Genomic DNA, 14,348 nt, shown 5'->3' with positions numbered 1-14,348 from the left:
GGTTGTTGTGCATTTAGAGGCACAAATCGACACAACAAGGGCTTCAAGATGTATAGATTCCCTTCACTTCCGAACAGAAGAAAAATTTGGGAAAATAAAGTCAGCCGTGTGGAGATGGATGCAACTTCATTGTCACAGTTTTGAGAGGTAAATTTATTGTTCCATCCCATGTACAGTAAATCTCACCTAAAACGTCTTCATATATCGTCGATATTTGTAGTGTCCAGACAAAAAAGTCCCAAAGTTTTTGTATTGTTTTCCATGTAATAAACACCGTATATAAAGGATTTTGTACAATGTTTTTTCACTCACATCGTATAAATGTCCCTTCTGATTGCAGTGTATTTCCGTTAAACACCTCGCATGTGGGACCAGAGTCATTTCCATGATTAAAAGCCCAACCTTTTTTTTTGTTTTTTCACACCATGCTCAGACTCGGAGCCACAGCCTGACGCACACGTCAGGCTGCACAGTGAAAGCACTTTGTTGCTTTCACTGCTTCTGCAGTGAGCACAAAATTTACATTTTAATAATGATCAAACATATTTGGTAGAAAAAAATTTTCAGAGGAAATTTTGACCTGGTCATTAAGTGAGGTGTAGGTTCCAATTCAGGAGTCCCCGTAGATGTTTGGCACCTCCTGACTATATCTAATCCAATTACATTCATACCGTTCACATCGGATAAAATGTCCCGTCCGATTGCAGTGTATTTCCATTAAAAACCCCATGCAGTCTGGACGTGCAGAGGCACAAATCAAAGTTCAGTGCTCTGACACTCGCAGATTTGAGAAAAGTGGGACTGGAGTCATTTCCCTGATTAAAAGTCTGAACATTTATTTTTTTTCAAACTGTGTTCAGAATGGGACCTGAAGCCTGACGTGCACCTTTTAAATCAGACACAATTGCCTGTGATTTGACACTTTTCTGCTTTCAATCCAGTGGCGGCGCCAAGGGGGAGCTTGGGAGGGCTGAAGCCCCCCCAATAATGAGCCAAGCCCCCCTCAGCCCCCCCCCCCAATAATTCTGCCAATAATGTGAATAGTGACTGACATATTTGTGGATCTCAACTGCAGTTTTGCGCTGAGAATGTCTCAATATTGCGTAACTGAGCAAAGTGATGAATGTGTATGTTCGGTGATCCACCAATGCTGAATCACCCTTCACAAACAGAATTTTCAGTTTTGCAAATAAACATTTATTTGTAAAATCCCACACACAAGTTACAAATCAGAAATTTGTGTTTGTGGCTCACAAAGCACGTGTGTACAAATCAAAGGATATTTGTAAATCACCCTCTGTGCATTTGCAAGAACAATCATTCTAAGCGATGTGTGTGTGCATTGATACCACATTTTAGAGGAGCACGGGTGACTAAAACATATACCTTGGTATTTATAAAGCAATTTACTATATATTGTTCAGTTTGACAACATTTTGTAGAGCCCCTCCAACATTTACCCCAGCCCCCCTCAGCCCCCCCAACAAAGATTTCCTGGCGCCGCCACTGTTTCAATCCTTCGTCTCCCATCATATTATATAATAGCTTTTACAGTGTGCGTTGATTACAAATGGATCAAAAAAGTCCGCAACTTTACAGTACGAAGTCGATAAAAGAGGAAAATGTACAGCTTATATTATTCTAGAATAGAATTTAAAATTCTTCTTCTTACTTATAAGGTTTTGAATAATCAGGTCCCATCTTATCTTAGGGACCTCGTAGTACCATATCACCCCAATAGAGCGCTTCGCTCTCAGACTGCAGGCTTACTTGTAGTTCCTAGGGTTTGTAAGAGTAGAATGGGAGGCAGAGCCTTCAGCTTTCAGGCTCCTGTCCTGTGGAACCAGCTCCCAATTCAGAACAGGGAGACAGACACCCTCTCTACTTTTAAGATTAGGCTTAAAACTTTCCTTTTTGCTAAAGCTTATAGTTAGGGCTGGATCAGGTGACCCTGAACCATCCCTTACTTATGCTGCTATAGACGTAGACTGCTGGGGGGTTCCCATGATGCACTGTTTCTTTCTCTTTTTGCTCTGTATGCACCACTCTGCATTTAATCATTAGTGATCGATCTCTGCTCCCCTCCACAGCATGTCTTTTTCCTGGTTCTCTCCCTCAGCCCCAACCAGTCCCAGCAGAAGACTGCCCCTCCCTGAGCCTGGTTCTGCTGGAGGTTTCTTCCTGTTAAAAGGGAGTTTTTCCTTCCCACTGTAGCCAAGTGCTTGCTCACAGGGGGTCGTTTTGACCGTTGGGGTTTTACATCATTATTGTATGGCCTTGCCTTACAATATAAAGCGCCTTGGGGCAACTGTTTGTTGTGATTTGGCGCTATATAAAAAAAAAAATTGAATTGAATTGAATTGATTGGGAGGTGATGGTTGTAGAAAGAAAATCTTGATGGTCAAATTAATCCATAATAAAGCATAATCCAGTGACAGAGAACTTTAAACTGTCATGCACGTCATTGCATGACACAAAGTTACAGAGGAGTAGCTGCATAAATCAGGCTTTACATTAATTAAATTAATTTGAGAACTTAACTATTTTTATATTTATTTTGATTGCATTTGTATCTAGATGTGTTGCTGTCAACCTGTTGAAAACATTAAAGATTCATTCAATAGTTCAGTAAGGTTGGAACCAAAATGGCGCCATGTTCTGAGCTGACACCACTCTCTCTATCAAGGCACACTAGCAGAAACTGCCCACCCACCCCCCCTCCCCCAGGATTCGGGAAACTGATAAAATTCGGGCAGATGGGTTGAGAAATTTGAGCATTTGGGGTGAGGAAAATAAAAAAAATGCTATATCTTAAAAATACCAAGAATAGGAGGAAACCAAATTATAAACTTGCATTCGTAAATGTGCATATGAATTACGATTATTATTTTGTATTAATCTTCATGATTGTGGAAATGTAGAAGTAGTTTACCTTGGTAGTCAGTTGTTGCGGAGGGCGGTGGGTACATGCAACAATCATGTCCCGGTGAGAGTCTGCTGTCAGCATGGCGGACAGCTCCGCGTGTGCAATTAGAGCAGTCATCTGACGCGTGCGCGTGCATCACACAGCAACCCAAACAACTGCTCTCTCTCTCTCTCTCTCTCTCTCTCTCTCTCTCTCTCTCTCTCTCTCTCTCTCTCTCTCTCTCTCTCTCTCTCTCTGACCCAGAATCCGTCTCACTCACCCTGATCACGACTTCCGTCACTGCATGTTAACGCACAATAATGGTGCAAAATTTAGGATGACGAATGTAGAGGACGCGCGTCTGCCGCGAATGATTATCTCAGATACAACCTGTCAAAACACTGATGACGTTTTTATTGATAGTGTTATGCACATGCGTTTATAGTTTTGCTATGCTGTTGGAGTCGTGGTTGGTGGTGTTGGTGTGGTGTTGAAGAGGTGGAAACAACCAAACGGCAGAAGAAGCCATCAAAGACGCTTAAAGCACTGTCAGGAGACACTCCTGAAGAACCTGTCTCCTTTAAACCGGGGCTGAAGTGAAATGCAATGCAGTGGAAAGAGTCCTCAATGAAATGAGGGTTGGAACTGGCATCGCTCACACTGATGTGACAGTAATTCAAATTCAGTTATCTCCTTAAAGTTTTCTGAGCAGAATTGTTTTTCTGCTCCTTGCAGTTTTATGATTTGGACTCACAGGGCCGCTGTTGACTTGAGTTTTCATTGCTGAGAGGAGGTTTATAGCTGCACCTTCTCTGGAAGACCGACATAATAAAAAAGAGAACAAAACGAGAACGAGCGGACATTCGGTTCACGCGTAATGCGCTGATCTAAAGGAGACACGACGATCTTTTTGGCTATTTATTGTTCTGTTGTCGGATTATACTCCATCTTAATGGTTTGTGTGTGGATATCAGTTCCTTTTGGATATAATCGCTGGTCTTCGCTGACAAAATCCACGGACAGAACAATGACGCGGCAAGTCATCTTGTTTTTCTCTCTCGTCTTTGTGGGTTCTGGGCTCGGGCAGGTCAGCTACTCTATTCCAGAGGAAATGGCGAAAGGATCGTTAGTGGGTAATATAGGACAGGATTTGGGTTTAGAAACGAGACGTTTAGTGTCGGGAAAAGCTCGAATTTATACCCGAGACGGCGGGCAGTACGTCGAGCTGCACAGAGAAAGCGGAGTCCTCCTCGTCAAAGAGCGCATCGACAGAGAGGCGCTGTGCAAACAGACGACGCCCTGTGCCTTACATTTTCAGATTATTTTGGAGAATCCGATAGAATTTTACTCTGTTACTGTTGAAATTACGGATATTAATGACAACGCGCCAGCCTTTGAAGGAAATGAAATGAATATTAAAATTAGCGAGTCAGCCGTCACAGGAGCAAAATTTGCTCTGCCTCGAGCTGTGGATCTGGATGTTGGAATTAATGATCTTCAAAGATATATGTTAAATCCGACTGATAATTTTGCGCTGAAAATGCACAATGACGCTGATGGTCATAAAACGGTTGAAATGGTTTTACAGAAACCTCTAGACAGAGAGAAAAACGATCAGCTGCATCTGGTGTTAACGGCTGTAGACGGAGGAGACCCGCAGATGTCAGGAACAATGCAGATTATTATTACGGTTTTAGACGCTAATGACAACGCTCCCGTTTTTACGCAGCGAACATATAAAGCTACAGTTACTGAGAACTCATCTACAGGAACTATTGTCGCCACAGTTACAGCCTCAGACGCAGATCACGGATCATACGGTAAAATAACATATTCAATTAGAAATACGTTGGATGACGTTAACAGAATTTTTCAGATCAACCAGGAAAATGGTGAAATTGCTTTAATTAGAAACATAGATTTTGAACAGTCGCAAAAATTCCAAATAAATGTCCTTGCGAGTGATGAGGGAGGACTCACAGATTCTTGTAAATTAATTGTTGATATTAAAGACATAAATGACAACAAACCTGAAATAAACATAATGTCAAAATCTAATAGGTTATCAGAGGATGCCAAACTGAATACAATCGTTACAGCGATAAACATTGAAGACAAGGACTCTGGAGAAAACGGAATAGTAAAATGTTTTGTAAGTGAATATGGACCCTTCATTTTAAAAACATCTAAAAACAATTTCTATACTTTGGTTACAGACAGTGAGTTAGACAGAGAGAGATCCTCTGAGTATAATATCACAGTGACCTGCTCTGATGAGGGAGTGCCCTCCCTCTCCAGCAGCGTCACTCTGACCTTACAGATCACAGATGTGAATGATAACGCGCCTGTCTTTGACAAGAGCTCATATGAGGCCTACATTGTAGAAAACAACACACCAGGCCTCTCTATATTCACAGTGAAAGCCACAGACACTGACTGGAACCAGAACGCGCGTGTTTCTTACATACTGGAGGACTCCTCTGTTAACGGAGTGTCCGTCTCCTCATATGTGTCAGTTAGTGCTGATAGTGGAGTCATCCACGCAGTGCGCTCTTTGGACTACGAGCAGATCAAGGACTTCCAGTTCCGCGTCAAAGCGCAGGATGGAGGCTCCCCTCCACTCAGTAATAACGTGACTGTGAAAATAGTGATCCAGGACCAGAACGACAATGCCCCTCAGGTTCTGTACCCGGTCCAGACTGGAGGCTCTGTGGTGGCTGAGATGGTTCCTCGTTCAGCAGATGTGGGCTATCTGGTGACTAAAGTGGTGGCTGTTGATGTGGACTCTGGACAGAATGCCTGGCTCTCCTATAAACTGCAGAAAGCCACAGACAGGGCGCTGTTTGAAGTGGGTTTACAGAATGGAGAAATAAGAACTATCCGCCAAGTCACTGATAAAGATGCTGTCAAACAAAGACTGACTGTGTTCGTGGAGGACAACGGGCAGCCCTCTCGTTCAGCTACAGTCATCGTTAACGTGGTGGTGGCGGACAACTACCCTGAAGTGTTGTCGGAGTTCACTGACTTTACGCACGACAAGGAGTACAATGACAACCTGACTTTTTACTTAGTGCTGGCTTTGGCTGTAATTTCCTTTCTCTTCATCACGTGTTTAGTGGTTATTATATCAGTGAAAATCTACAGATGGAGACAGTCTCGCATCCTGTATCACTCCAGTCTCCCGGTGATTCCATATTATCCACCACGTTATTCAGACACTTTGGGGACAGGGACTTTGCCAGACGTGTACAACTACGAGGTGTGCAGGACGACTGACTCCAGAAAGAGTGACTGTAAGTTCGGCACAGCTGGTAGTCAGAACGTGCTGATAATGGACCCCAGTTCTACAGGAACCATACAGCGGATACAGAATGAAAAGAACATCCTGGATGAACCAGACTCTCCTCTGGAGGTTGGTTATTTTAATTACGTCTCACTTTAAAGTTTTGCCGCCTCTCGTAGATACTTTTAGAATACTGGTCATTAATTGAGAGTTTAGAATCAGCACCATGGACAGTGACACTGGAGTGTTTCTGTTGTCAGTTTGGAAAGTGCACCTTGGATGAGATGGCTATTAATTTTTAGCAATAGTTGTAATATTCATTTAGATTTTTACAAAGAATGATGCTCTTCTAGACGTTGGTCATTGGAGTTTAGTTTTTACCCCTAAATCTCATGTCATATGTGTCAGAAACCTTTGGAAAACATGTCATTGTGTAAGTCCAGTCAGCACCCTGGACAGTGACACGACAGTGTTGTCCATTTCTACTGGAGTTTTGTTGTGCAGTTATTTTCAGCATATGCGTGTGGGTTGCAAATTTGTCCTCTGTGTGTGTGTGTGTGTGTGTGTGTGTGTGTGTGTGTGTGTGTGTGTGTGTGTGTGTGTGTGTGTGTGTGTGTGTGTGTGTGTGTGTGTGTGTGTGTTTATTTTCTCTCTCTCTCTCTCTCTCTCTCTCTCTCTCTCTCTCTCTCTCTCTCTCTCTCTCTCTCTCTCTCTCTCTCTCTCTCTCTCCTTAAGTCATTGCCCCCTCAAACTGAAAGTTCATATTTGATGAGCTGGTCTAAATTTTAAATTTTAGAGTTCAATGAATAATATCTTTGCATGTCAAATTTGCTATTTGCAACAACATGAACAGTGCAAGGCAAATCAGTGAATGATTTTTGTTGATATGGCATTGGCTTGGTATATTTGGGTGTGCAATTTGGATGAATTGTTTTGCTACAGCGTTTCTTTAGTAAGCATCAATTGTATCCTTGTCTGATTTTTTAGATACCGTCATCCCTGTTTGTTTGCTTCCTTTCTTCTTTTGTTGTATGTTGTTTCCACAATTTCTTCCTGACACATTTTAATCATGCTGTCAATCAAGGGGTCGTTTGCATCTATTTTAAAAATTATATATTTTGTGCCTTCAGTCTGTATTTTTCCAAGCAATCTGCAGTTACACATTTTACACTCTTAGGGACGCTGTTGGCTCGTCGTTTAACTACAGATTGCAGCAGTTCCTCCCCCATCATTTTGACAAGTTCGAACGAAAGAAAGAAAGGTGCACAGTCCCGGTTGCGGAGAGCGGTGAAAATCGAAGGTAGAAACGAGTAGCCTTTTTCTTCAGACTGATTTTTCTTTGATCGTGCAATTTAACCGTGGAATTGGTCAGAAACAGTTTTGGATTGTATCCCCAAGCGTCTTTTTATCCTTGTGAAGGAGCACTGGACGAAACAATGAGACAGCAAGTGCTTTTGTTTTTCTTTGTGATCTCTGCTGAATTTGTCTTCGGGCAGGTCAGTTACTCTATTCCTGAGGAAATGGCGATCGGATCCTTCGTTGGTAACGTAGCACAGGATTTAGGTTTAGATCTTAAACGGTTGAAGACGGGAAAAGCTCGTTTGCACGTCGGAAACACCGCCGAGTACGTGGTGCTAAATAAAGGAAACGGCCTCCTCCTCACGAAGGAGAGAAACGACAGGGAGGCGCTGTGCAGACACACCACTCCCTGTGCTTTACATTTTCAAATCATTTTGGAAAATCCGATCGAGTTTTACCGCGTTACTGTGGAAATAACGGATATAAACGACAATGCTCCCTTTTTTAAGATGGATGAAATGCTTTTTGAGATCAGCGAGTCGGCTGTCGGAGGAGCGACATTTGTGTTAGAAAAGGCATTTGATTCTGACGTCGGAATGAACGGATTAAAAAGCTATTTGCTTTCTCCAACAGATAATTTTATGCTGAAGCTGAGTGACAACGTTGATGGAGAAAAAGAGGTGGAGATGGTTTTAGAGAAGCCCCTCGATCGTGAAAAACAAGAGCAAATGACGCTCATATTAACGGCCGTGGACGGAGGGGAACCTCAGCTGTCAGGAACGGTGCGAATTCGCATCACTGTTTTAGATGTAAATGATAACGCTCCAGTTTTTACACAATCCGTTTACAAGGCAAGTCTAATGGAAAACTCTTCAAAAGGAACACTGTTATTGACTGTTATTGCCACAGATGTAGATCAAGGCATAAACGGGATCGTTACATATTCTATATTGAGCAAAACGGAGGGAAATTTAGATTTGTTTGAAATAAATAACACAAATGGGCAGGTTTACTTAACTGGCCAAATAGATTACGAAACTTCGAAACATTACCAGTTACAAGTTAAAGCAAAAGATCACGGAGGCCTCAGTGCCTCATGTAAAATTATATTTGATATTATCGATGTGAATGACAATAGTCCTGTTATAGATTTAATGTCTACAACACAGTCATTACCAGAGGATTGTGCATTTCACACAGTTGTTGCAGTCATGGATGTACAGGATGCTGACTCTGAAAATAATGGTGTTGTTAAATGTATTTTGAGTTACAATGAAGCTTTTACTCTTGAAAATACATCGAATGGTTTCTACAGGGTCCTGACAAACAGTGAGTTAGACAGAGAGAGATCCTCTGAGTATAACATCACAGTGACCTGCTCTGATGAGGGAGTGCCCTCCCTCTCCAGCAGCGTCACTCTGACCTTACAGATCTCAGATGTGAATGATAACGTGCCTGTCTTTGACAAGAGCTCATATGAGGCCTACATTGTAGAAAACAACACACCAGGCCTCTCTATATTCACAGTGAAAGCCACAGACGCTGACTGGAACCAGAACACGCGTGTTTCTTACATACTGGAGGACTCCTCTGTTAACGGAGTGTCCGTCTCCTCATATGTGTCAGTTAGTGCTGATAGTGGAGTCATCCACGCAGTGCGCTCTTTGGACTACGAGCAGATCAAGGACTTCCAGTTCCGCATCAAAGCGCAGGATGGAGGCTCCCCTCCACTCAGTAGTAACGTGACTGTGAAAATAGTGATCCAGGACCAGAACGATAACGCCCCTCAGGTTCTGTACCCGGTCCAGACTGGAGGCTCTGTGGTGGCTGAGATGGTTCCTCGTTCAGCAGATGTGGGCTATATGGTGACTAAAGTGGTGGCTGTTGATGTGGACTCTGGACAGAATGCCTGGCTCTCCTATAAACTGCAGAAAACCACAGACAGGGCGCTGTTTGAAGTGGGTTTACAGAATGGAGAAATAAGAACTATCCGCCAAGTCACTGATAAAGATGCTGTCAAACAAAGACTGACTGTGTTCGTGGAGGACAACGGGCAGCCCTCTCGTTCAGCTACAGTCATTGTTAACGTGGTGGTGGCAGACAGCTACCCTGAAGTGCTGTCAGAGTTCACTGACTTTACGCACGACAAGGAGTACAATGACAACCTGACTTTTTACTTAGTGCTGGCTTTGGCTGTAGTTTCCTTTCTCTTCATCACATGTTTAGTGGTTATTATATCAGTGAAAATCTACAGATGGCAACAGTCTCGCATCCTGTATCACTCCAGTCTCCCAGTGATTCCATATTATCCACCACGTTACTCAGACACTTTGGGGACAGGGACTCTGCCACACGTGTACAACTATGAGGTGTGCAGGATGACTGACTCCAGAAAGAGTGACTGTAAGTTCGGCACAGCTGGTAGTCAGAACGTGCTGATAATGGACCCCAGTTCTACAGGAACCATGCAGGGGATACAGAGTGAAAAGAACATCCTGGATGAACCAGACTCTCCTCCAGAGGTTAGTGTCTTGGAATGGCAGTTGTTTATTATTGCAGCTTGGAAGTGTGCATATTTTTGCGTACATTTATGCTTGGCATTGCAATACCTGGATGTGTTTTATGTATCACAGAAAACATACACCCCACGACCCGAGCCTGGAACAGAGGTTGAAGATGAGTGAGTGAGTGTGTGAGAAAACATACAATTAGGTTTAATTAGTTTGGACATGAGACAAGCTCTTGATTGTGTTGGTTACAGAGAGGTGAGAAATGTAGAAGTGGATTTATTTGTTATGGCTACTGGACAAGGCAATACCACAGCTGTCCGGTCTCACGTTTTTTTGTTTTGCTTTTTTTTTTCCGTACTCTGGCACGAAAAGCTTTTCGTGACACGTTTTTTTGTTGATGTTGTTTTTTTTTTTTTTGTTTGTTTGGTTTATTTTTTTTTTGCTATTTATAATATTCCCCTCCTCCTAACTCTAACCATAACCACCCTCCCCCAATGTTAACTATGACCCCCCCCTTCACCCCACATTTCGTGGCCCCGGTCACGAAATGAATTTGTGCCCCATTACAAAAAGTGCCCCATTTTTGTAACCCCTTCACAAACCCATAGATTAATATACTTTTCGTTACCCAGTCCCACAACCTGCCGTGAGACTGGGTTGACCACAGTAATCATGATTTCTGAAAACAGAGAAACGATGAGGTACATGGAGATGAAACTTCTCTTTTCCAAATTTTCTGCCATTGTTTTATTAACAGTATTTACCAAAGTGCTTTGCTATCTCTCTTGTCTGTTCTTGAATAAGCAGTGCCAATTTAATAAGTGCTATATTTCATAAAAAACATTCAAAAATAAAATCCATTCAAATGACTTATCAGTTATGCACTCTCAGTTTGCACTTTTGTCAACTCTTACTCATTCAAAAACAAACAAAAAAACTTTTGTGTCCATTAGCAACAGCATTTCTAATACCCCCGTTATACTAGAGCACGAATGCCGCCCAAATGCCACAGGAATGAGGATTCGACCTCCATTCGAGCAAATTCGAGGTGCATTTGAAATCCTCGTACAGCAGTTGTACAGCAGTCGGCACATTCATGCGGCCAGAGCACAGGCACTCAACACTCATGGTGTGCTGGTGATGGAAAACATATGGAACGGCGGTCGTGGTGCAGTCGTACCACAATCTGACTACAGCCGTAATATTCATACGGCATGAAAATACAATTTGAAGCATTTGGAGAGTGTTTGAGGGGCTGTTCAAAATGTTCAGGCACGTCAAATCCTGGCTGAATGTCTCGATCATGCCTGAATGCACCTCCCCATGACACTAGAGGCCAAATGAGGCTGAATGCCACATGAATGGACATTCATGCATGTGTCACATTTTGAGAGCCCTAGATTTCCCTTTTGACCATGACCTAGATTATCCTTGCCCCCGCCATGAAAAGCACCCGATTTGTGTGATTTTTTTTATTTATTTATTTTTGTAATTATAATCTTCCCCTTCTCCTAACTCTAACCATAGTGTTAGTGTCTACCCTCCCCTAAATATAACTCCCCCAGACCCCCCCACCCCCACCCCACCCCACTGTCACCCACATTTTGTGGCCCATCACAAAATGAAATTGTCCACCTGTCACGGTAAGTGCCCCATTTCCATGAACCCATAGATTAATGTACTTTTTGTAATGCCTCCAAGAACTGCCATGAGACTGGGTTGTCATGAGTGCTTTGGTGCTTTCAACTGTGTCTTTATTTACTATTGCACAGATTTCCCAGAGTACAGTTCTGTGTATGGTAAATGGACTGCATTTATATAGTGCTTTTCCATCTGCATCAGAAGCTCAAAGCGCTTTACAATTATGCTTCACATTCACCCTGATGTCAGGGTGCTGCCATACAAGGCGCTCACTACACACCGGGAGCAATAGGGGATTAAAGACCTTGCCCAAGGGCCCTTAGTGATTTTCCAGTCAGGCGAGGATTTGAACCCAGGATCTTCTGGTCTCAAGCCCAACACCTTAACCACTAGACCATCACCTCCCCTATGTATGTTCCTTAATTATTGATATGAATGAAATTCAAGACACCTTAAGTGAATTGTCAGTGTCCATGTATCCATCCCCTGGCTTGTCTAAAGAAAAGTGACTGTGAAAGTCATGATTTACTTGTGTTATACTAAAGGTTGCTATTACTTACAGTATCCAGCCCATTATTTTGTCTTTGATATTTTTATTTAATTTGTATCATATTGTAAACTCTTTGGTTTGAGTTTAAAGGGGATCTATCTTAAAAATTGAATATGGAGAAAGCTTGCTTTTTTTTAACTGCCATAAAAAAATTGAAATGTACAAAGGCACAAAAGTGTGTAAACTTTCTATATCCAATGTTTATGTTCAGTCAGTGTTGAAAACACATTCAGATGAGCATTTTCATTTGCACATCTTATCAGATTGGGATATTGATCAATGATGAAAGCATTTTATAGAAGGGGAAAATAATGAGAGTGTCTTAAAAAGCTGGACAAAAAGTGTAGTAAAATATCTACTGACTATTTGATCTTTGAAGCACCCTAAAGTGTTGACTTTTGGATGCAAAAATACTGTATGTGAAAACAGCAAACTAACACAAACAACAGGTCATGCTGCAACTGACCAGCATCAGAACAAAGCAAACAAAAAGATGTGGAGCAATAACAGAGGAAAAATGAGCTTAAACCCAAATAAACCTTACAAAAACCACAGACTGAAACTGACAAACACAAAGTGCAGATTACTTTCACAGAAGATGAATCACAGAAATCAAACTAGGGCAGGAAACAGCACTTGACAGTAAACATCTACAGTCCTGCACATAACAGGGAGGCAATCATGAGTTCTGTGCAATGTCCAAGATAACAGAGAGTGAAACAGCTGAGTTGCATGTGAGTCCAATCGAGACATTTGCATTACATAAAAGGGGAGAAAAACCAACACAAACAGATCATGCATGATACATTTAACATATCAGCTGTTTAACAAATGATCTTTGAATGCAGCATCTTGACTATAATCTTGACTGTTGATGAATGAACTGAAGCTGGCTCACCTGTTTCTGAACTGTATCAGAACTACTTCGCATTTTTATACATATTTTATACATTTTAGTCAGTCTCAATGGAAGCTCCTCACCCCCGCCCCCCACCCACAGGTTGTCAGAAATAATAATAAAAAGTCTCAACCTAATGCTTTATCATGAGAAAATGATCAGTGTTTCAGTTTTGAATCTCTCTCTTAGCACAGCTATTTAAATATCACTGGGGCATTTCACTCGAAATAAGAATGCTAAAAACAGCAGTTGTACTGCTGTTTTTGTTGTATAATTTCAATAAAGAACATTTTGAGCAACAAAATGAATTTAGAGACCACTGATCTGGCTCAATATAGAGACACCTCAACTACCAAAGTTGATTGTTTAATGAAACCATTGCCACCACCTTTACAATTTAGAAAAATGTTATTTTTGTATTTATTTGTTTATTACAAAATAAGGAACAGAAAATAACTTTAAACAACTTACGATATTTCAAAGAGAAAGTACTTAAGTGACCTAATTTTCCACATTACTATCAGCAGCAAAATTTGAGGAAAGATATATGTATTTTTTTTTTAAAATAGAACAAAGGTCAAACCCTAGTTTAAATGTGGAATCAACCCTATCAGACATGAGCACGTTTTAATGTATCATAAATAAAGTTTAATTCCTGATCTATGCTGGACAGTCTGTAGAGTAATCAGAAGTCATACACATTTGCATTTTAGATGTTTAAAATTATATGATTATTGGAAAAAAAAGCTACCAAAGTGGAGAAAAGGATGAACAAGACAGTGAAGATGATGCTGGATCCCAGATCAGCTGGTGGCCATAGTCCTGTTGTAATAAACAACCTCACAATTAAACAGGTGACCTCTTATAAATATCTTGGTGTTTACATTGACAGTAACCTAAGCTAGCAGACACAGGTTACCTCAGTGCCAGAATTCAACAACGTCTGCACTTTCTGTGCAGACTCCGTTTATTCAGGGTCTGCGAGAATATTATGTTAATCTTTTACAGAGCTACGATTGAGTCCATTTTTTCGCTATGGTATCACCAGCTGGTCTGGGCATCTTCCAGTTAAGTTGAAGGCACAGATTCATTCCCTCATAAAAACAGCAGGTAAGATCATGGGCCACACTCCTCCCAGTTTTCAAGAACTCTCTGATCGAGCAACCATTACACAAGCAAAAAACATCTTAATGGACAGCTCACATGTTCTGCACTCAGAGTATATCTTGTTAAACTTGGGTAAGAGATATCATGTTCCTTTG

The 14,348-nt window shown here is 41.6% G+C and overlaps 1 protein-coding gene across 19 annotated transcripts in view; it reads left to right on the top strand.

The window, feature by feature from the left end:
• LOC117519820 (protocadherin gamma-A11-like) overlaps positions 1–14,348 on the top strand; it is a 911,360-nt gene that overhangs the window by 749,205 nt on the left and 147,807 nt on the right. The window contains exons 1-2 of one of the 19 annotated variants that reach the window (XM_034181059.1): positions 7,610–10,009; positions 13,614–13,617. The exons of 16 other annotated variants lie outside the window; for them this stretch is intronic. In XM_034181059.1, the coding sequence (XP_034036950.1) occupies positions 7,625–10,009; positions 13,614–13,617 (2,389 nt within the window). In that variant the 5' untranslated portion in view covers positions 7,610–7,624. Of the gene's footprint in view, positions 1–3,735; positions 6,318–7,609; positions 10,010–13,613; positions 13,618–14,348 lie in introns of those variants that run through there. 2 more of the 19 variants (XM_034181076.1, XM_034181067.1) reach the window with 2 other exon arrangements.

Source organism: Thalassophryne amazonica, chromosome 11 (assembly GCF_902500255.1).
Source record: "Thalassophryne amazonica chromosome 11, fThaAma1.1, whole genome shotgun sequence".
Classification (NCBI taxonomy): Eukaryota; Metazoa; Chordata; class Actinopteri; order Batrachoidiformes; family Batrachoididae; genus Thalassophryne; species Thalassophryne amazonica.
This window is presented reverse-complemented; position numbering and strand designations above follow the sequence as displayed.